The sequence below is a fragment of the Watersipora subatra genome, chromosome 6, assembly GCF_963576615.1.
Source record: "Watersipora subatra chromosome 6, tzWatSuba1.1, whole genome shotgun sequence".
In the NCBI taxonomy this organism is placed as follows: Eukaryota; Metazoa; Bryozoa; class Gymnolaemata; order Cheilostomatida; family Watersiporidae; genus Watersipora; species Watersipora subatra.
In genome coordinates this window covers 3575425-3600322 of record NC_088713.1, presented here as the reverse complement: position 1 = coordinate 3600322, position 24898 = coordinate 3575425, and the positions used below count along the sequence as shown (strand labels likewise).

General features: G+C 36.1%; 2 protein-coding genes across 3 annotated transcripts in view; both read right to left on the bottom strand.

Moving 5' to 3' along the window:
- Positions 1-13674, bottom strand: part of LOC137398633 (stAR-related lipid transfer protein 9-like) — a 51321-nt gene extending 37647 nt beyond the window's left edge. For both annotated transcript variants that reach the window (XM_068084810.1, XM_068084812.1), the window contains exons 1-3: positions 13539-13674; positions 6292-6354; positions 4843-4974 (exon numbers count right to left, since the gene is read on the bottom strand). In XM_068084810.1, coding sequence (XP_067940911.1) covers positions 4843-4974; positions 6292-6354; positions 13539-13646 — 303 coding nt within the window. In that variant the 5' untranslated portion in view covers positions 13647-13674. The remainder of the gene's footprint in view (positions 1-4842; positions 4975-6291; positions 6355-13538) is intronic.
- A 265-nt stretch (positions 13675-13939) lies between these two features.
- On the bottom strand, positions 13940-22684 carry LOC137398589 (IST1 homolog). Its single transcript, XM_068084750.1, has 6 exons — positions 22330-22684; positions 21962-22031; positions 21159-21312; positions 19875-20005; positions 18742-18826; positions 13940-14532 (listed from the first exon to the last, which is right to left on the bottom strand). The coding sequence occupies exons 1-6, from the start codon at positions 22608-22610 to the stop codon at positions 14396-14398; spliced, it is 858 nt and encodes a 285-aa protein (XP_067940851.1). The 5' UTR covers positions 22611-22684; the 3' UTR covers positions 13940-14395.
- Positions 22685-24898: the final 2214 nt, after the last annotated feature.

Here is a 24898-nt window from a genome sequence, read left to right as displayed (position 1 = left end):
TTTCCACAAAATATCAGGTTTTATTAACATTATCATGCCAGGAGAATAGACAAGATTGGCAATCTTTGCGAAATATTGACTGCAAACAGCTACGACACTATATGACTATATTAAACTCATTTGTTTTTTTAATTAGATGGTTCAAAAACCGCCGAATCAAAATCCTTAATTCATAAAAGCAGAACATGCGTTAACAGGGTACAAACAGATGAACAACGTTTACGGACAACTTCTTACATTTCCAATTTGTGTGAAGGAAAAATTTCTTGTTAGCACACTCCACAAAATGTACACAAAAGCCAATTGTTGTAATTCCACAACCAGCGCTCAACCTTAAACGCAGACGTGTATGTCATAAACTTTTTTGTATTTTTGGGATCTACTCAAGCCCTACATATAGTTATCTGCCATGATGGGTAACCAAAATGTGTGGTGTGACGACCAGATGGAGAAATCTGTTAGATTGACCGCAACAGAAGCGCTTTTGATAAGAGCTCATGAAATAGACCATTCGTTAGCATTGACGTCTTACATCATGTCTGGTCCGTCCGTTCTTATGGCACACCGTAGAGTTTGCAACTTAAGTGTTTTCGTCTCCAAAACTGGTTTGTTACTCTTCGAACCTCGAAGTCATTGCTGAAAAGTGAAATACAGTAAGTCGTCAACATACGACCTATGCGACATACGTCCACCCGAACTTACGACCATGTCCGTGGGAAGGTCAAGCAGCTCAGTGCGAGACGTAGCAAAAGCCGTTCTCCGTTATTTTTGTTAAGCTCTTTCGTTTGAACGAGTTTTTTCTGCCACACGATATCAACAATAGTTTCTCTCGGAATTAAAATTTGACGAGTTGTGTACCGGTTATATACGTTATTAGGAGATATACATTGCTCGCCATGGCGAGTTCAGCATTATCCGTTGTGGTAAAAACAGATTCGGAAATGAAATGATAAAATTTTAGTTCAAAGTATGAAGTTAACTAAAATACATACTAAAACTTCCTTCAAGTATGTGTTTAATAAGCTGAACTCATTTAAGTTAGATCCGAATCGACAGAGTCGACTTACGTCCGGTTCGTCTTACGACTGGCCGGCACCAAACGCACTCGTAAGTCGACTTACTGTATTATTGTAACGTAACCTTAAATAAATGGAATTCAAAAATTCTGTCAGTTAACCTTGAAACAGAAATCTATTAGAATGACCATTAACCTTTAAAAAGTCAAACAGCATAACATTACAACAAAGCTGATCAATGGAAATATTGTGAATGTGCCAATTTTCACCAAAATTATTACTTGTAACAAACTCGCTCCTCAGGAAAGAAACCAAGGTAAGTCTTTCACAAATTTGACAGAAACTTCTAATGTCTCAAAGGATAATTAGCCACGAATCATTAACTCTGATTAGGTTGATTTTGTGGTATGCAATGAAAACATTCTCTTTCAGTATTACCCAATGCCAAAACAACGATAAGCTTTAGGCAATGTGTTTCAGAGTTGCCTATTTCAGCCATAGCTGAGATAAATTTACAAATTATTCTAAATTGTGTCATAACACAAAAGCGGTATTCAAAATAAGATAAATTTTACTTTCAACCTAAAATTAGGATGTTTTTTTTTATTGTGATGGAGGAAAGTTCCATAAGAACCCCATGATTTACGTAATATTATGTACATACATTTATATAGCATCACCAAGTCATGGCATATATATCTATATATATAAGTCTCAGTGTTTGCCTTTTTATGAAACCGTGTGTTCAGTTGTAGTGATCAAAACCGAGCAATGAATAACTGTATCGCAAAGGATTTGATCTCGGAGCCACCCGTTCCCAATGCATCGAGCTAAGCCATTAGGCTACATGAGATACAACGGATCCATTGGGCAGATAATCATTATCTGAGTTAAAATACACAGCGATTCTGTGCAACGTCACTAAAGCTTGCTCTCATAACTCTTATTAGTAAGTTTAGTAAATCCATCATTTTTTTTGACGTCATCACCGTTTGCACATGCGCTCGACCACGAAAAGGCCGCCATTTTTGTAGAAAACGATCGTCATTCTCTTGATTAATAGTATTTTTTGGTGTTGTTTTGATACTAAAATAAAAATTTGCTAACAAAAGCATTGTTTGCAATAATTGATTGCAGAAGCTTTGTGTTTTTAACGATAAAAGTTGTCCATAAAGATGGCCGACAACGATAGTATGACGTCACAAAAAAACAAAGGATATGTATACTAGCATACTCAAATTAGCCACTGGCAACTACATTACCTGTCAGTTTTTTTAAACTGTCTTTTATTACCCATGCAGTTATGACATAAATTAGAACAGAATTCCTAATACTGGTAAGGATATTGGACTGGATTATAATGCCAACACAAAAACAGCATTGGACTTGGTTACACACTGTACGGCTATCAAACAAGAAACTCGTGTGAGTGTAAACATCGGGTAACATTAGCTCATGTCTCTAAGAGCCATGCAAACTTTTCAGGCTCATAGACACACACTTTTAAGGCATTTGCACATAGCTTGATCAATGTAAACCTTGACAAGGTCAAATGGAAACTTGTGGTAGGAGTTACTTCACAATTGTTACACTGAAATGATTGTTAAGCTATTTACACACTACAAAATAAATTTGTAAACAATTATTGAATTTTACCAACCTAGTTTTTAAATTTTCAAGGCCTCCTAGTCAACAAAGTACAAAAACTGTTTAAAGTGCATCTGATAAATTGATATTCTTGTAGATGGTAAAAACATTTGTAATAAAAACTCTCATTGTTGCCAAATGTCGTCATCACCCAGTCTCATCGTCACTAAGTCTCATCCATCACCAAGTTTCATCATCACCCAGTCTCATCGTCACCAAGTCTCGTAGTCACCCAGTCTCGTCGTCACCCAGTCTCGTCGTCACCCAGTCTCGTCGTCCCCGCGTCTCGCCGTCACCGCGTCTCGTCGTCACCAGTTCTGATTGTCACCATGTCTTATCGTCACCAAGTTTCATCGTCACCAAGTATCGTCGTCACCAAGTCTCGTTCTCACCGAGTCTTGTCTTCACCGAGTCTTGTCGTCACCCAGTCTCGTCATCACCAGCTCTGATCGTCACCAATTCTTATCGTCACCAAGTTTCATCATCACCCAGTCTCGTTGTCATCAAGTCTCGTAGTCACCCAGTCTCGTAGTCACCCAGTCTCGTCATCACCCAGCCTTGTCGTCACCAATTCTGATCGTCACCCAGTGTTATTGTCAACAAGTCTCATCCTTACCAAGTCTCGTCGTCACCCAGTCTCGTCGTCACTATGTCTCGTCGTCACCAAGTCTTTTCGTCACCAAGTCTCGTCGTCACCCAGTCTCGTCGTCACCCATTCTCGTCGTCACCCATTCTCGTCATCACCCATTCTCGTCGTCACCAAGTCTGGTCATCACCCAGTCTCGTCTTCACCGCGTCTCGTAGTCACCGAGTCTTGTCATCACCGATTATCGTCATCACCGCGTCTCGTCGACACCAAGTTTTGTCGTCACCGAGTTTCGTCGTCACCCCGTCTCGTCATCACCCAATCTCGTTGTCACTAAGTCCGATCGTCACCAAGTTTTTTCATCACCAAGTCTCATCGTCACCAAGTCTCGTCATCACCCAGTCTCGTGGTCACCAAGTCTTTTCATCACCAAGTCTTGTCGTCACCAAGTCTTTTCGTCACCAAGTCTCATCATCACCAAGTCTCGTCATAACCCGGTCTCGTCGTCACTGAGTCTCGTCGTCACTAGGTCTCGTTGTCACCAAGTCTTGTCGTCACCAAGTCTTGTCATCACCAAGTCTTGTCATCACCAAGTCTTGTCGTCGCCAAGTCTCATAACAGAGTATAGTGGACTTCAAGTTTTGGCGCAAAAGTAGACCCAACATAGGATATACACAATAAAATGTACATTTAAATATTAGTGAACAAAAACTTATAATTAAAAAAGACCAGTCATCATGACAGCCTTCAACTAATTAAATTTAATCGTACCAATTTTGTTTTTATATACAGAGTTCGAGATAGCCAGTTGCTCCCATATATCATGCGTATATGGGAGCATGATCTTGCAAAGCCATAGGCGACCATGCAATTTGCACTGTTGTAATAACAGAGCACAGTGATTAGAGCCGTGGCAATAGACCTGGCCACAACGGTTGTAGGATCGAGCCTCCGAGATACAGAGGAAAGCCCGGCCGCCGGTATCATTATATATACCATACCTTTCGGACTATTAACTACACCCTTATATAAGCCACATCTACTTTATTTTCAAAAAAACGATAATAAAACAATACATAGACCGCACATTTGTATAGGTTGCAGAACACAGGACAGTGATTTTTAACACAGCAGCAACTTTACTCGTTAAAACGAAACAGTGCAATTAGGCACAGTGCCGTCAGGCACTGTTCCGTATTAATCGACACTTTTTAACTCAGTGCCTAACGGAACAGTATCGTTAGGCATTGTTCCGCTTTTTCTTTCACCGCTAGAGGCACGCTAACTGGAGATTCTGGGTGATGCGCCCTAGCAGTGATAGAAAAAACCACAGAATAGCCGCACCCTTATATAAGCCGCATGGCTTAAAACGTCAGAACAAAGTAGCGGCTAATAGCCTGAAAAGTACAGTTTTTATTTAGTAAATATATATTCTATTGGCACTTAACACTCGGTGTTGTTGTTTGACTGCCTCGGGGACAATAAAGGGAACCAGCAGTTTCCTTTGCACCATGTTAAATCAAGATCCAATGTTAACTATGTTTAGTGATGATTAAAAATTACCATGTGATAGAGTAATTAATTTATACATACCTTGGCTGATGACTTTACTTTGAGTGAGACAGCATAAAGATGGACATTAACAGCTGTCGTAAGATGCCACACCCTGTGCCCGTTAATCACCCCTTCAAGGGTCCATGACCTTGCGCTGCTGACTGGCAAGAGCTGTCAACATTGCAGCTCTAACAGTTATTCCGAAATAGAAATGCTTTTGCAAAATACAACACTTCATGAATGCAAATATGACAGAGGCAAACACAGCATTTATATAACTTCTTGTCAACAGAAAAGTACATTTAGAGCTGACAAAAGTTATTAGTACAATAGATATGACAAGACAGTGATGAAATCTATGCAACTAAATGCAAATTTGGATTCAATTTCTCATGATTTTTGGAATCATTCGCGTAGACTTGTGGTTACAAGCAATAGAGAGGGTCGTAGACACACAAAAATCATTTGACACTGTTATGTAGTTATATGCAGGATAGCTAGAAGAAATATTTCATGTAACTAAACATGTGCCATCACCTTTACATTCCAGTAGTTGTATCCTATTTTGTCTATATGTATGGCTAAAATATTGTTTCTACTAACCACTAGATATAAAAGTGAGATTCTAAACACATATCTTAAATTAATTCAAATTCATTTCTACGGTGGTCTTCTCTTAAGGACTAGCTTCATCATTAGGGGACTGACAACGGACCACCCACACCGCATCATTAGGGAACTGACAACAGCCACTGACACCTCATTATTAGGGGACTGATAACAGACCAGCCACCCCAAGTCATTACGGAACTGACATCAGACCCCAACAGCACATCATTAAGAGACTAACAACAGACCTCTCACCTCACATCATTAGGACACAGGCAACAGACCAGCCAAACCACATTATTGGGGAACTGGCAACAGATCAGCCACCCCAAATCATTAAGGGACTGACAACATACCACCCACATCATATCATTAGGAGACTGGCAACAGACCAGCCTCCCCAAATCATTAGGGGATTGACAACAGATCAGACATGCCGAGTCATTAGTGAACTGAGAACAGACCACTCACATCACATCATTAGGACACTGCCACCAGACCAGGTACACCAAGTCATTAGCAGACTGACAACAGTTTTGTTGTCCTATAATTAAGAAGCAACAGCAGACCCGCTACACTAAATCAGGCAGCGACACAAAACTTATCACCCATACTAAATTGTTAAGGGACCAACAACAGGCCACCTGACCCAAATAATTTAGGGACCAATAACTAACACCCATGGCAGAACTGTAAACAGTTTTTAAGGCTGCTTCCATACCAAATTATACATGTACAATTAAACTGAACAGACCCAAAGCTGACAAACGGATATCATTCAAAAAGAACATTCTAATTCAGTTATGCTCATAACGCACCAAATGGCCGATTCATGTTAAGAACACTAGAAAATCTAATAAGTAAACCATACTAATATACCTGGGCAAGATAAGCCTCGTTGATTACATGCTTTGAGCTAATTTCAGTTGTTGTCTCCTTTACCTGTAAAAACCACATGTACTAATGTAGCTCTATAGAAAGCCAAAAAATGATAAAAACTGAAAAGGAAACTTGAAAACATGAAAAGTCAAAATAGCAGATAAATTAAAATGCGCATAAAAGAAAATGGATAAGATTTGCAGAATAACGCATATACAAATTGAAAGACTCAACGACTTGTAACATCACGACTTAGAGTTCATAACATTAGTGGAAACATGTTTTAAAGATGCCTGCGACGTTGCAGGAATAACAGAGAGAATGAAAAGTCGATCTAGTTTTCCCGCTATTAAGCAGAAGATATTCGACACTAGATCGTTTGAACTGGGCTAAAGATTGCCTAGCTGGTGTTAAACAAGGACTCAACCTATTACTCCAAATGGGTTATGATAGATCCGCTGACTAGCAAAAACAATCTTTTATCATGCCTTTACAAGTCAGCATTCAGCAAAGCATTTCAACCCAGATAAGGAGAACCAATCTCAATTGAGAAGCTGAGGCATGAAGACACAGATTGATGCTATAACAATGAAATATATTTAAACAAAGAAATGGGTAGTCTTGGAATTATTTCCATTTATAGAATTACCAAATCGTCGTTTAAAGCACATAAATTACATAATTTTTTATTGTATATTTCAATACATCAGTCTTGGCTTTTGAATGAGCTATTGTTTGCCATGGTGAGACAGACATTGGTTGGTGTTTATAGGATTTCTCCAGAGCTCTACCGCAGAAATGTTTACTGGCATAGGCTAAGAAATTGTGATGTCACAGTTTTCTTAGGCGGTGTTGTGTGCTTTTACCGCCTATTTTATTGCTTACCGCTTATATTTATCAACTACGATAATGATGCCAGTGTTAGGCAAAGATAGGACAACTTCAGAGAACCAATGAAGATGGCACAGGAATCAGTGTCATTAACTCTCCATGTACAGATTATTTCTATGATAAATAACTCAGATTCCAAGCACCATACTATGTTTTTCCGATGATATTATGCACTAGCCCTCTCATTTTATTGTGACGTTGAGGGTCGCGACTGAGACTAATTAGTTTCAAGCATTGCATGATTTCGCGAAAGTGCGATTGACATGTAGTCCTAGGGCCACGCAACCGCAGGTCACAATTTAATCGATGTGATTTCATTACCTTTATCAACGACAGTACATTTACTGAAGCATAATTAATTAACCCAGAACATGTGTTTGTATTGGTCCGGCGTTAGCACGATTCCGGGCATTGTTGATTATCTAGAATCCTAGTTTATTATTAGCGCTCTCTGGGTTTAACAGCACCGATTGTCACAGAAAAGTGCAGCCTCAATGGCAGCAAAAGGGATCGACTACCTAAGGCTAAATAATAATTGTGACATCACATTTTGAGAACCTGAACCAAGTGTTTTTTTGCAGGACATACTTTTGACACCCTGTTTTTCATAGTTCTATTATTCTTTGTGTATTGAATATAGGCTCATTCGAAAGCCAAGACTCTGATGTATTGAAATATATAATAAAAAATTATGTAATTTATGCGCTTTAAAGTGATACCAGTTTATCTCAAAGAATAACAAAAACCGCTTAGGGTCGAAATATTTAAAACAATTTATTCACCTGCAAGATTTGAAATGAGCTTTTCTTCACAGAGCTAAGAAAAGCTGCTTAGTTCTGGAAGTTGTCTGCAAAATGCCCAGTTGAACTTTGCTGATAAATTTTTCTGATGCGTTTTTTTTATTAGCTTTTGCTAAGAAAAATCCAGCTTGACATCTTCCTAAATTGTAATTTATTTAACATGTTTAGGCCAGACATAAAAAACAAGTTGTGTGCCATTTGTAAAAACTAACAGAGCATAATTATTCTGAACTTTGATCGAGCAACAATAGCTTGAACTTTAAAAAAAGCTATTCTCACTGTCACAATGCTCTTTTTATCCCAGTCTTTGGTTTTGTGACAGCACATTATTTTAGTGTGTGTGAAATCGCTCAAAAATCAAGTATGTCTGCCTGGCTTAAGACTAGTTCACGCTATATCGCCGTATGATGGCGTTTTCTTTTCGGGGCTCGTCGTCAATTATATGAACCGTAAACCCATGGCATCGATGAAGCAACGCAAATAGGTCGGAAAAGTTTGCAGCTGTCAAACTTTCTTGATATTTCACCGAGTATCGACGACTACCTTTCTAATGTGAACTATTTCGACAATAGTAATTCGCAATCGTCGATAGCGTGATCTATTAACTTCCATTTAAAATAGTTGCTGCGAGACTAGTACTTGATTCAAGTGTGCGAAAACAGAGAAGTTTCGTCGCAAAATTTTAAAAAGAAAAATGAGAACACTACGTCACGGAATATTTGCTGATGCAAACACGAATGGGGTTGTGATAGTGTGAACATTGTTATCATCGACGATTATCAAAGTATTGTGGCATCAACGCCGGGATATGGCGATATAGTGTGAACGTGCCTTTAGTACAAACAGAGGCTGTGTATGTGTATGTGTGTGTGGTTTGTGTGTATGGTATGTGCGTGTGTGGTGTATATGTTAGTATAAGAGTGTGTTTGTGTGTTTTTAAGGAAATTGTTACACAAACAACGGCTCTGTAATCTTGGCGTCTGTAATCTGTAATTTTTTGAGTCGAGGTCTAAAGTTTGGTTTAAAAATCCTGGTTTTGACATGCACCTGCCGTATAAGTCGACCCCTTCTCTGGCTCAAATCCTTTGATCGCTAAAAGTTCAGTCGGCATCAGAGGTGGGCAATGCATAGCTGAAAAATGGCTTTTAATAACGACATCAGCAAAGATAGCCAATGTTTTTTGTGCCATCAGAAATACAACAATTAGAAAAATATCGAAGAATGACAGTTCTAGTAAAGACCACAAGACATAAAAAATAATACTTCACCATCATATTGGCCTGCCTCACCAAATGAATGAAACTTCCATCTTTGATAATCTGTACGTTTTTACAAAAAAGCCATGCATCAAGACAGATTTCTGTCAGGAATCGTGATTCATAAACAAGAAAAAAGATGAATAGACAATAGTGGATGTGTCCATGGATTACTGAATTGCGAGCTTGTTGGCATTTACTCCAAGAAAAGCATTTAATTCAATATGAACGGGTTATTCCAGAAAAAAATTCTAGCGATGACAATTTGATTGGTGAAGAATGGGACTTTGCGTTTGATTCATCTTATATTGAGTAAGATTACTAGTATTTTACTATTTTATAAATAAATCCTTATGTTATATCATGTAATTTTGAGTTGTGATGATTTTTTTGTTGAATTTTACAACGATTCGTGTCATGAAAAACCTGACTGCCGTATAAGTCCAAGATGGATTCTGAGCTTGAAATTTGGTGTCAAATTTTCAATTTATGCGTAAGAATTTATGGTATATGAGACTTCTGGGTAATCAGAAAGCCATGCAGTGTAGTAAGTGTACTGACTTGTTGCACGGTCAACTCGTAAAATAATATCCCCCTACTATACATTAGGCCCCTCCTATAAAATCTTGCTTTTAAATCAAGAAAAAACTGTTCTGTTTATTATATAGTTGGTAATATAATGACTCATTAAAACAAGCTGCTAGATTTTACAATTATATCATAAAGGCTAAATTTGGAACCTTCCTGTCTGTACAAGAAGATATTTTTTAATTTAGATGATCTTTTGTATTTTTGTAAGTTTTTATAAACCAAGCGAAAGTAATCAAGAGAGGTTTGTGTGTTATTTTGAAAAAGAGTACTATGTATTAAGACCATCTAGACTCTCTTGTACAACCAAAAGGCATCAGCCAGGATTGTTCGGTTATAAAAAAAATCTTATAATGGGGCCAAATGAAATGTGATATATTATAATGTAATATAGTATAAGGTGATACAATCCATCGTTTTTTTGATGTCATCAAATCGCTTGCGCATGCGCTCATTCACAAAAAAGCTGCCATATTTGTAGAAAACGATCATTTTTCTTTTATTTAACAGTTCTTTTCGGTGTTGTTTTGATACTATAATAAAAATCGTTTTCAAAAATTTATTGCAAAAGTTTCGTGTTTTTAACGATAAAATTGTCTATAAAGATGGCTGACAACGATAAAATGGTGTCACGAAAAAACGAAAAATATGAATCTTTCAACAAAACAAACAACATTTAAGAAAGTATTTAATTCTACATCCAATGTTATTGCTAACATATTATTTCCATTGCAGCTATGTAAATAGGCACATGTTTATGCAGTTTTCCTTTGCATCGGTTGAGTCTATGGTTTATAATACATCTTATACAATACTTAATATCTTCCTGTTTATAGTTTTAGATGATAGATTCTAGTAAAACTAGAGCAGTATGTAGTAGAAGTGAAAACAAGAAGGTGCCACTTTTCATAAAATTTAACAGAAAAAATCAAAGTGAAGAACGAACAAAAATCTTTGAAGCAATTATTTGACCATATTTTTTAATCTGTCGAAAACTTGTCGAGAGAAACAAGTGACAGTGATGAAAAACAGAGCCCCGATTTGAGACAGAGGCCGATTATTACGACTAACGAATTAAGAAGAGAATATCAAATATAAAGCAAAATAATTTAAATAGGCTGTATCGATTCAGAGGTCACATAGTCTAAATTAGAAGAGATCCTATCTCTATACTTTCGAATGGACAATCCATTCCGTGAATCACCAGGCCTATGTCATTGTTTGTCTGTTTTGCGGTAAAAATGAAGTACGAACAAAAATTTTTTTTTTGATTGTTAACTTCATAGTTTACTTTCTTACATATATAATTCTGGCTTCCACTTTTTGACTTTTATTTAGGTTTATAAAACGCTTCTGAATTAATTCTATATAGTCATGCCTCAACATATGAGTGCCCCAACATATGAGTGCCTCAACATATTATTGCCTCAACATATGAGTGCCTCAAAATATGAGTGCGTCGACATACGAGTGCCCCGACATACGAGTGCCTCAACATATGAGTGCCCCAACATATGAGTGCCTCAACATATGAGTGCCTCAACATATGAATGCCCCAACATATGAGCGCCTCAACATATGAGTGCCTCAACATATGAGTGGCCCAACATATGAATGCCCCAACATATGAGTGCCTCAACATATGAGTGCCTCAACATATGAGTGCCTCAACATTTGGGAAAATCGAAATACAAGCCAAATCTTGAGCAAAGTTCTGTCTTGAGATACAAAAACTCTTTGAGATACGCGCATACGAGCCGGTTCTCCAAGGCCATTAAATGACAAAATATGCGAGGGCTGTTTTCAATAACAACAATGCTTGGTCATTCTAATTGAATCTGTGCAAAAAAGTTTCGAAAAGATCAGCCAAAGGTTATAGTGAAAGCAAGTCAGAAAGCGTCATGTCGGAAACAGATAATAAAAGATTATGACAAAGATTAAAGGATTAGAACTGACCTTTCTAAGTGTTGGTTTAGTAAGCTAAATTCATTCAAGTTGAATTCAAAGTTCATGCTATGGTACGTAGCATCACAAAAGTCTAGTGTACCAAATGCGTAGCCGCTCTCAAACTGCCATTAGCTATTAGGTCTGACTTTAAGGTAATCACTCCATACAGTACTGTACATAGTAATGTTCCACTTTATTGCAGATCACAACCAATAAATAGGTATTTGTTACTTTGTGAGCACTGGTACTGAATTACAACAATTAAAAGCTTTTTTTTTCATTGTAATATTCGTTTTTCAAGTAGTTTTTTTCATAGTATGGAAATGCATTAATTTGTATTTGATTATTTTATAGAAGAAATATTGCATTGAGATACGAGCTTATTGACATACAAGTGCAACCCCAGAATGCATTAAGCTTGTATATTTAGGTATGTCTGTATATAAATTACCTAAAAAAATTTGTTGTTAAAGATCTGAGAAGTGAAACGAATTAAACAAAGTAGAGTGTATATTTAGAAGAATATATTTTGCAATGGTGCAATGATTTCAATTTACAAAAAAAATACTACGACAGACTAAATTTGCACTGTTGTAATACTGCTATGAGAATGATGCTTAAACCTGTATTTAAATTTTAACCCAATTTGGTAGTTGTGTGCTGGACACCAACACGCATAGGAGCCTAGCAAAGACAGCTGACAGAAAGGGGAAAATTTCAGGTCAAACAGTTTAAACTTCTTTGAGCTGAATAATGACTGATCATACCTTTTCCTAAATTAGCACCTCCACTTTGTGTCTCTGATGCTCTATTAGACTTACAGTTTAATAGAGCACTAGGGATAAGAGCTTAGCCGAAATTGTCACACAATATATATACAATATATATATACAACATCAAATAGGAAAGTATTTCATGTAAAAATGTACAACCATATTTGAGCCATACAGCAATATTTGCACATATTGTAAGCAGGGTAGGCCCATAGCTAGATTCTCATTAGAATACTGTGATGGATTTGCTCAACTCAACTATTTCTAATAGCTTTATGCATCAAGCTGTCCTGGGATTAGCATAGTAATATGCAAGCCAGCTTTGATAAAAAGCCAATGGACTACCACATAACACTGTACATGAGGATATGTAAGCCAGTGTATAACAGGATGGGTAAGAATAAGTCATGAAGGAAGATACGTTAGTGAGACAGAAGAACAAAGAGCACAAAGCACCAGATACTGTCTACAAGCGACAAAACTATATATGGACATTCGTGGATTATTTGAACATTAACTCATTTCTGTGCAGCTTTAGCTTGCGTAATAAAGAGCCATACACATTATTTCGGTTTTCTTGCTTGCAACAATTATAGTTGTGCATGAGAGCTAATACTCATTCAGTATAAGACAACTTGTAACCAGAACCCACTTATTCGTGATTGCAAGTGCCGTAAGTCGCTATATTAGCGAGAGGCAAGCGCAAAAATTCACTACAATACGTTAAACGAAAATAAAGAAATGGTGTTTAGCTTCGACCAGACCGACTTTATTGAGAACATTACGTCTCTTGAACTAGTATTATTTAGCTATAAGATTATCGAACGCCACTTGCAAAGTATTGTGTAAATAACTATAGAATTACAAATGCATTAGGAATGTAACACCGCGGTTGCGTATAAATTATCAGAGCAGAGCTTGATGCGAATGTTATTTTAATAACGAATCCCATTTATTCAGTATGTTGCGAAAAACCACCTCATTTTATTTACCTTTGATACGAAGTAGCCGTATTCCAAATTAAATAACTTCAAAATTAATATGATACACCAGACGAAACACAACAGCCATATGGAGGCCATAAAAAAGAGCAGTGACATCTCTGTTGTTTCATGTTTTACAATTCGCTGAAACGGAACCCAGATGAGATGGTTTACGCTCATTCTCGTGTCGGGAATTTTTCTGTTTTATCCGTCTAGCAAAACAATTCGCCACTGCATCTGAATTTTTCTCAAGAGGCATTGGTGACACCGAAAGTTCGCCGTGATCAATTCCCGACATCGCTCTAAAGCCGAAAGGGACATATGGCAGTCATGCATTGTACCCAACGAGAGAACAACTTCAAAGGATATTAGTAATGACAATAAATGTTTTAAAAACAGTAGCAGACCAGCCACTTAATAAAATAAACTATTTATTGTAGTTGGAAGTAAACACTTATTTCTTAGCTCAAAACAGCATGAAAACATTGAGTTTAGCATAGCAGCATGACCTTTAAACTCAGAAAAGAGGATACCAGCACTATGAAGCAAGCGAACATAGTAACCTGATTTACTATTGGTCGGCAAATGTAAAAACCGCTACACATTCAACGAGCTACCATTCAAAAATATAACCTTCAACTTTCAATTCAAAAGTTAACAGAAGATGTGTTAGCTACTGTTTATTACAAGGTACAACCAGTGAAATTTTGAATGCGCAATACAAGACTGTCAGGTTCATAGAGCAAACTTATATCCAGACTAGATGCAAAAAGCAACCAAAAGTAAATAATGTGAGTCTAAACAATTCTATAGAAGAATAGAAAATCATGTAAACTGTATGGAGGGATAGAAATCGTCCGACTGACTCATTTCTTCTTCAGGCGATTGAACCTTGCCTCAAGGTCATCAAAGTTCATTTCTTTGTTCTCAGGCTTCGGGGAACTTGCTGGTCTGTTTGGTGGCACATCTGGAAGGTTTAGCCCTCCACCATTCACTGAAGGAGCTGCCAAAAAAACTCAGATGAAATGATACAAATAATTTGAAAATATGCAGCAATTTCAAGTAAAAGGTATATTGTACTTGGTAATAATAAACAAGCTTGATTGTAATTGTTAAATTAATATGAAATTAAAAATATATAGTTAATACAAAGTTAATATAAAAACATAAATAATATATTATATTAGAAAATGATATATAAAAAAACATATATATATATTTATATATAAATATATTAATATATATAATATATACTATATATCAATATAATCATTATCATTTTGATGAATATAATGACAATCATTAAAATGATAATCAATAATATCATTATTTTAGCTCCACTATAGGAGAAGGGTTGAAAAAGAGAGCGTCCCCTTTAATTGTCTGCCATTTTTATTTGAGCGTCAAACTTTATCAAAGTTACGAATGTTGCTTTTAGGTAAGCACATGTCGAATGCAAACAGGATAGTCAATAGCCAATCATAAAACTCTCACAATAGTATAATATATATAATAATATAATATATATAATAATATAATAACTTTTCCCACAATAATATTATCCTACTCACTCCTTCATAAATAATATGCTAGAAACTGAATGATACCTACAGCTGTCATTCACTCTGTTTATAATTAAATAAACAGAGTGAATGATAATCCATGGAATGGATAATCCATAGAATGGATTAGCCATTCAATAGATTCCATCCATCCATTCCATGGATTTAATCCATGAAATGGATTATCCGAAGTGCTTGTCTTCACTACAACTAGTCTTGCTGGATTTCTCCAGTCATAAGCTTTTTTAACTGAGGAATGAAAAATAACTTGCTCTGGAAGCACAGCAAGAGATGGTCAGGTGTGCAAATAAAGCGCCGAAAGTAAGAATGTGCACAAATATTCTAATATGATAATTATTCCAGGTGTAATAGTGACGGGTCTGTGAACCGAACGTCACAGGTTCGAATCCTGTACAACGCAAAAAATTTTTCTCAACAATCAACTGTAGCTTCAGACAGATTGATAGACACAATTCTTATTATAGTAAAAGTTTTATTGTTTGAAATGAGTGACCTCCGTCCAAATACAGATTATAATTTTCATTGTAATTGCTTCTATCTGTAATCAGCTTTATTTGATATTCAATTAAAAAAAACTCACAAATTCCTTGTTAATAAAAGGCAGTTTTTAAATCAATGGTAAACTACCATAAACGATAAATTGCAGTCTGGATGTAAAAGCGTTTTTTGTGTTACAATCCTTCGTTTTTTCGTGACGTCATTTTATTGTTGTCGGCCATCTTTATAGACAATTTTATTGTTAAAACACGAAGCTTTTGCAATGAACTTTTGAAAACGATGCTTTTGTTTACAATTTTTTATTATAGTATCGAAACAACATCAAAATGTACTATTAAATAAAAGAAAAACGATTGTTTTCTACAAATATGGCGGCTTTTCGTGAACGAGCGCATGTACAAATGGCTTGATGACGTAAAAAAAACGATGGATAGCAGTTGTTTTAAATGTGCCAACTTTTACGGAATCACAAAATTTTGTACATGCAATTAATGAGACGATGAAATATTTGGCCAGTATGGAGCTTAGCCCATTTCATTAAGCTCATTGAACCGACATTCTAACTAGCTGAGTTAATCAGCCACCTTTGTATGCCTGCCTCAAAATAATTGTGTCAATCAGAAAAAATAGATCTCTTTGTATGGGGCTTGAACCTATGACACTTATCTTTTAGATTGGCACCACTAACCAATTGGGCTAATCATTCACCATCTCACAACCTCCCAATGAATGTGCAAACCTTTTTGCTGACAAATAAAATAGATGCATGTAAAACTGATACTACTGAACAGGAATTTTACAATATATCATGAATATGAAAAATTAGATTCAGTAATTTGACTATAACGTTTAAAAAAATAATAATAATAAAATATAAATTATTAATAAATAATTATAATTATTTAATAAATTATATAATAAAAAAAATTTAAATTCTCATTGACATTCAATTTTGAGATAACATAATGCGTGACATTTTAACACAAATTACTGCAATCAATGCAATAACATACAATCGACTATATTTCAAATGTTAAAGATGAAGTTATACAAAATTGTAATTGGTTTCATCAGAAATTATTGTTATTTTTTATTATTTGCGATTGTTTTTGGTGTTTGAGGCGACCTGATTACCAGAATACTTCAAAGTTAAAATAAAAAAAACTTGATTGGGGTTAGAACACTCAGATCAAGTGAAAGTGCTATTACGACATCTATAGTTGTAAATAGAGGAATAAAATAGAGGCGAGTAAGTAGTAAGTTGCGATAGTAAGTTGCGAGCTGCAACTTACTATCGCAACAATAACAACTAGTGATGTCATTTTACAAACTTTTTTTAGCATTTTGATGGCAATAATTTTTTGCTGATCTCAATCTTAAAATATCCTGGAAATCAGATCACTTCAAACATCAAAAACAATCACAAATGATTAAAAAATGTGATACTTTCTGATAGTCTACTAAAATTGTGTGTAAGTTTGTCTCTAAAAAACCTACCCTATATGTAGAATTTAGCAGCGCTTACCAAGCAGTACACATAGTTGTCATTTCATGAAAATACAAGTGCATCATCAAGAAACCAGGTAAGACAACTCCAACAACCAAGACATGAATATGCCCCCAGCATTATAAGGAGATCATGGACAGCATGATCTCACCAGAGTCATCAGAGATCTCACCAGATCTCATCCATGTTGGTGAGGGCTCTCACCAACATGCTACTGCGCAGTTTGGGCCTCATCATTATTTCTTTTCTTTTCTGTTTTCACATTTTTTGATGAAATAAAACAAACAAACAAACAAACATGGACGAGATCTGGAATAAAATGCTCTGGAATAGCCCCAGAGCATATTACCCTGGTTTTCCTAGACTTATGACCAGCCCAAAATGCGCATGTTTTGTGTTTAAAGTTGTGATTCAAGCTAAATTCTCATTTGTCGTACAAATCTAAATTAGGAACAAGAGCTGTTGTTTTGAAGATGCTGCCACAATATCTATGCCGCACACCGTGAAATAAACCTGGTGTATGTTATGTTTTCATAATATACTTAGTAAAACTAGCAAAAGGATAGTTGAAAGCAGAAAAAAATAAGTGAAAAATGAAAAACAAAGCATTCAAGTTGAGTTAAAATCAAGAAAAATTTTGTTTTTTACTAAAAAAATAAATATATATATTTATATAAACATTTATATCTTTATATATATCAATATATATATGAAGATATACAAATTTTAGTTTGTTCCCACCAAAAATAATTCATAATTATGGTTGATTATTGTTGGAAACAACAATGATGTTTACGTTAAAAATGCTTTTCCTCAGTTAACTCAATTGCCATCAGCTGAATTCTTCCCTCTTCCCTTTCTCCCCCTCCCTCTCTCTCTTCCCTCTCGCCCCTCCCCCTTTCTCTCCCCCTGTCTCTCCCTATCTCTCTTTCTCTTGGCTCTCCTCTCTCCTCCCAGTCTCTCCAACTCCATCTTACTCTTCACCTCCCTCTCTCTTCCTCTCTCTCTCTCTCCCCTTCTCTCTCTCCCCCTTTCCTTCACTTTCTCTCTCCACCTCCCTCTTTCTCTTCACCTCACTCTCTCTCTCCTCCCTTCCTCTCTCTCCTCCCTACTTTCCTCTACATTTCTCTCTTTTCCCTCTTCCTCTCTCTCTCTTTCCTCTCCCCTCCCTGTCTCTCTCCACCTCCCTCTTTCTCTTCCCCTCCCTCTCTCCCCTCCCTTCCTTCCTCTCTCTCCTCCCTACCTTCTTCTATTTTGCCCTCAATCATGAGTGTTTATATAAAGGCTGCCAAATTTGATTCAGTAAGAGCATATTAATTCTACTGAACAAATATCTGTTCATCCGAAATTCCATTTTCATTCATACTTGTATTCCCAAACCTAACCAAAATGTTCAAATATTGCCGACTAGACACAATAAAATATTCTCAATTTTAGTTGTGACAAACTAGGAATGTGAAATGATCACATTCTCAGAGTGCAATATCATTAAAGGGTTATGAATGAAGGCTAAAACTTCAAACTAAAATATGACTAAGCTTCCATCGTACTTAAAAATATGTCAACCAATGACACACTAACATTGACAATATACTGATAAATAATTACATAAGTTGACACTGACCAGCAGGTGTTTTAACAGTAGGAGGCGTGTTAGGTTTGACATCAACCGTGGAGTATAGTTCAGAGGGCACAGGTGCTGCCGGTGGCTGCAAAAAACTTTCATTAGAGGCTCAATCACTAAAAATGTTTATGATAAAATTATGTGAAGGTAAATGTTTTGGAGAACTTCAGCAGCCAAAGCTTTGTGTCAATGAAATATGGCTGCTCTATGGAGTTATAGTGATGCGATTGTGATACATGTACAATAATTATGATCTCAGTCTCCCATCGCTTGCCAGGAAAGATATAAAAGCAAGAAAGATTTATTTAAATCATTGTGTAGGTCTTAAAGTACAATCAGATAGTTTTATAACATAACTTTTATTCGATTATTATGAATACTGTAAAACCTTCACTTACGAAATACTTTACATAACAAAATTTTCCAGTAACGAAACGTCTTCGGAAGGAATTTTGCTCTGGCTAACAGAAGATCTTTTTAAATACAAAAGGCCAAACTGTGTTTTGCATTAAGGCTGATTGATTTGTTTCATATTTTGGCCTATTTGCTTCCCGTGGGTGCAACATACAACACAGCTTTAATTAAGAAATGGGTTCTGTAATGAATTAATTTCGTGAGTAAAAGTTTCACTGCATAAGCAGATAAGGGTTGATGAAAACCCAGGCTTTTGCTTTGCCTAGTTTTTGATGAATTTTTTAACAACAAAAAAAATGTTTTTTAGCTTTGGAGAAGTTTTATGTGCAAAATAATTAAAATATTACATCATGGCAAAAGATTGACTGAAATATTTACATTTCATAATAACGCAAAAATTCTATATTTATAAAATTCATGTACTTGCCGCACTTAAAATTACAGTAAATGATTTCAATCATTGCAAGTGATCGCATTTATTGGCTAATATTAAAGTGCTTAGAAAATTTCAAACGCCGAGGTAGTGGGTTCAGTTTAAAAAGCTTGTCACCAAGACATCGACTTATTGATCATTTTAATCTATAGTTTACCGATTACCTTTGACAATCAGTAAATGTTAAAAGTAGTCCTACCAGTATAAACTCGCATAAAGAACTAGATAGAATAATACATGTAGGAAGGGTGGTCTAGTACCCAACCTCAAAAGGAAATGAGCCTACCGCAGACAAGGACATATCCATATGTTGTTGCCTAGAGCTGGTGAGCCCGTCAAGATCTTCGGCACTCAGTAAAGTTGAATCTGGTGTATACGATACATTGTATGTGGCTGCTATGACAACGAGGTACTTCTCTGCAAACAATGCCAAACACAATATACCATAGACACACGCCGATCTTCAAATAGCTGTATGCAGACAAACTAACAAAAACTACGGACAAATAATGTTACGAATAATTCAGTTGTTTTATACATGCAGAACAGTACTAACGCAAACAATTAGGGAGTTGTCTTCTCATGTTAAGGTTTTACCTTGATTTCTATGACATAGAACCATAGACCTATTAACTATACTTTAGTATAGTTAATAGGTCTATGCATAGAGCATACGCAGGGACCTAGGTGATATCGAATGGTGGAAAGGAGTAAAGACAGAACCAGTATTGGTGTCCTGCCTCCAGCCTAAACTCTTCTCAAATTCAGTGCCAGTATTCAACGAGTTATAAACTGCATGATCATGAGAAGGTAAAGAAAGAGTACTGTTATTTATGCATAAACCCTCTTAGCAAAACGAAAAAAGATTATAACTTTAATCTTTAACTTTCTAATAGGTAATTTCATGACTTGACTTTTAGCCAAAAGACATTTGACCTAATGCAAATTTAGCTAAAGGATGGGGTTCGCCTAACATTTGCTTTACCGGAAATTTGGGGAGATGAATATTTGATTTGGTGGATGTTTCAATTTAAAGACCATGGAAATTGTACCAAAAACATGGAGGAAGAAAGTAATGGCTTGATGGTAGTGCCTATAATGCTGATGTGAAACAACAGTGTAAATTAGGCCTACTGCACTTAGATCGTCAAAGAAATATCAGATTTTGAATATATATGAGGCTCGCGTCTATTATCTCTCCCTTCTGAATTATCGAGTCTATCGAGAAATACAAGTCTCACAACAAGTAGATTTCCTGAGAGCAATTATTGCTCATAATATCTTAACCATCTCTTTTCTTGATTTTTGCAATCAACTACTATAAATTTAAATATTAAATGCACACCTAAACATCTCCTGCAGAAAATTATTTTTCATTAAAACGAAAACAGCATTCAAGTGATGCAAATTTTTTACATAATTACTTCTCATAGACAGCATTGAACCATTCCCCTGGCGAGTAGTTTTGTATACCATAAATGGAGAAAGAGACTCCCACAAATAAAAGGCCCAAATCTCACATAGAACACAACCTAGCTACAAAAGACTGACATTGCTATGACAAACTGACCGACTAAACTGGCAGGCGGCACTGCTATGGACATCGTATGGACAAGCTTCTCATTGACCTTCACCTCCTCTAACGCATTTTGAAGGCAGGCCTGAGTAAACTCCTTGCCGTATTTGGCAGACAACTCCTGACTGACAACACTAATTTCAGGAACCTGCACAAAAATTGAAGAAGTGCAAGTTGTTTTCAGAGATTTCTAGTGATAATTCTATTTTTAGTAGTCCTGAACCAAAACAATAAGTTGAAGGTATAAATTATTCTAGTGTTTTAAGCTAACCTACTTTAATCAGCTCATTACAAGTTGATCTATTCAATGTCGGGAAGTTTGATTGCACTCCATAGACACGCGTATGAGCTGAGAAAGCTGATTTCCTAATGATAGGTTTTATCACAAGTTTCTCTGTGATTAAAAGGCACAGAAACTATAAACTTTACCTCTAAATTTCATGTATTAATTACTGAAATGTATAAGATAAACATGAATGATGTAGCTGCAAGGCTGATAGGGAAAATTTTAATTCCATTTACAAATTAATGAAATAAAAAAAATTGATATAAAATAGAAAATACTTCAAGCATTTTACAGTGGGTGAGTAATATATTTACCTTTTTGTCATACATGTTAACATTTTTAAACTCCATGACAGGTCTACCGGTCACTCAGTGTAGGCCTATGTCAAGTAGTTTTATGAGTAATCTGACTTCATGATTACCGCAACAATGTTTATGTTGCAATGAAAGGTTTTTTGCAAGTGAAAGTGATACTGCACAGATTAACTTGAGGTAGCCCTTGAATCACCTACCTCAGCTCTAAGACGCGGTGTTGCCCAAAGAATACTTGCAATCGACTCCTCTAGCCCTGGGTCCAGCTCTCTAAAACCACAAGGCTATATGTACTCAATCCCTATATATAGTACATGATATGTTACGGACCTACCAGATAGAAGTTAAATAGGCCTATAAATTATAAAAGGTTGTAGGCGTTGTTATAGCTAACAGGAAAAACGCATGCAGTCAAGAAAACAGATAGGCTACCATTCATCCCTTTCCCAACAAATATTCATGCAATATTTAGATTTAAAAAGCACTTTTTCACTTGCAGTAGCAATGATAATTCTTCGTTCTAGCTCATCAAGTGCCAATTACGTAAAAAGTACAATGATCTACTTACTTGATTGACTCAATGAGGCCAAATCTAGCTAGAAGCATATCAGCATACATTTCAATCCGCTCCATAGCTTCCACAGCGTAATCCTCACGTATGATGTGTTCAACGCGTACCTTGGCACGATCAACTTTTCCTGATCGAAGATAATCAGCAATTTCGGTTCGGGATTTCTGAGCAAGTTCAGTTCTCTTTTTCTCTAATAATTTAAGACGATTCACGACAATGCGTAAATTGGTTTTAAGTTTTGTGTAATTTGGACCACTTTTAAACATACTGAAGTCCATGGTAACGTCTAGCTTCCTACAATATGTGTTAGATGGTGACTAGAACGACTCACGTTTGACTATTTCTGACTCACCATCACACTCGGAAATAATAGTTGCATTCGATTGTTGACTTCGGCAAATGCAAAATTCGGTTACAATTCGCATCCGTTGTGCGGATCTCGGAGATATTTTTTCTTTTTTTATTGCTCTCATCGCTCTGATTAGGGTTGGCGCACACGGACGAGTATAACTGGAGTGGGTCAGAACCTGGTCACGTGACAGGGACATTTTCTGTTTTATTCTCGTTTTTATACAAGGCGAAATATCGAGAAAGTTTGGCAGCTGCAAACTTCCTCGGCATGTGAGCGTTTCATGGTCGATATTCACGGGTCGCATTTCTGACGATGAACACCGAAAAGAAAACGCCGTCACACGGCGATACAGTGTGAAGCCCTCATCGAGACTGCGTTATCGGTAAATCGCCGACAATCTACGAAAATACTCAATGATTACATTACTGTAAAACCTTTAATTGAACGCCACGACCCTCTATTTTTAGCATTTCTAGCATTTCTATTTTTAGCAAATATAGGCAGTAGTGTATTTTTTTACATGGCAAGTCAGAATTTTGAGAAGATACATGTATATTTAGCCCTGTTACGGGTGAAGTTGTAATATTCCTGGTGTTTGTGATAACATAAGAACATATTTTCTTTATCACATTGAAATTTTGTACTTGCATGTGTAACCAACACAGCAGAAGTATATTTTCACTTACTGCCCAAACTATAAGTCAACTACATCCAATGACTGTTAGCAGACAACTGGCCTCCTGCTCATGCAGGCAGTAAAACAGTATCTAATTAGTGGCACATTGGTCAGTGTAATATGGTGCCATCAGTCATGTATGCAGTTAGTAAGAGTACACACAAAATATGTGCTGAAAACAGCCATTCTTGTAAAAGTGCACATAACCTATGTGGCACATTACAGTGCAATGTAATTCTGCATGTATATTTCATACTACATGTCGCTTAGATTTTGCTCGCTTTTTCCGGTGGAGTGGTATTAAACCTTTAGGATGCAATCAAATATCTCCTAATAAATACGCATTAAGAACTTGAGAAATATCTCTACCAGTTGATGTCTATTCTTACTATTTGTAAGAGAGTGACATTGACATTTGAGTGACCTTGACCTATAAAGAATATTGAAACCTACGAAACGATATGAGGGCTTCTTGTACTGTATTTCAGCCATTCTAGCGGTTCTCTGAGATACTCGTGAGCTTATTAACATACAGCTATAGATATATGTTAAGATTACTTCACATAGTGTCAAAAGAAAGTTTGAGTTATACTGTCAATTTGCGGGAATTCGTGGTAGTTATTGGAAGTTTGTAGGAACCTCGAGTAATAATAATTAAAAAAAATGGCTGATGGTAAATATGACCATTTTGTACAGAGACTGACTTTAAAAGTGAAATCTTGGCTTTAAATTGGGAGACTTTCAATTCTCAGTTTGCAATCATGAAAATAGCAAAAAATATTCCAATATGCCAGAATAAGAGTAAATTGCAATTATATTGTTACTGTTTTAATTATTAATTATCTGCTGGAACAAAACATTTACAAGAAACTGTATGTTTTGTGGATGAGTTAATATCACGTTTGTTGGGCAAGCCAGCACTTTCAAAATTAGGTTCAACACAGTTTGTAGGAACTGTAAAGATGCAAAAGAAGCACGACTAAAGAAAACAATTTACAGAGTTGTTTCAAGGATTACGATCAATGAATTCTCAAGTCACTATTTCTATAGACAAGGAAGTGAGTTCATTCGTTCAAAGTACTGCTAGGAGAATAGCAGCTGTTAGAAAAGAGTCGTTAAAGGAGAAGTAAGACAAATGGAGAAACTTGGGGTTATAGAAAAAATTGAGGAGCCAACGCAATGGTGCGCCCCATGCATAGTTGCCCCAAAGAAGAATGGATTTTTTTTAGAAGAAAAATTTGTTGCTTAGTATTTGGCTCTCATTATTACTGTTTTTAGCGCTTAAAAATTATAGGTTATTGTTGCTATCATTACAGCTTTGAAATGCAGAAAAAAAATTGCTTCCATTTTGATAAATACGATTCTTTCTATGCACTTTTATCATGTCTACCAGAGTAATGAACCTTTTAATCACTGGAGCTTCTTCCGATACTTTACCTGTTCAAGTTATTGGGATGAATGCACCCAAACAACTATCGAAGCTAACCAGCTAAGCAAAACATAATGAACAGCCCTCTAAGTACATCACTAGCCCAATG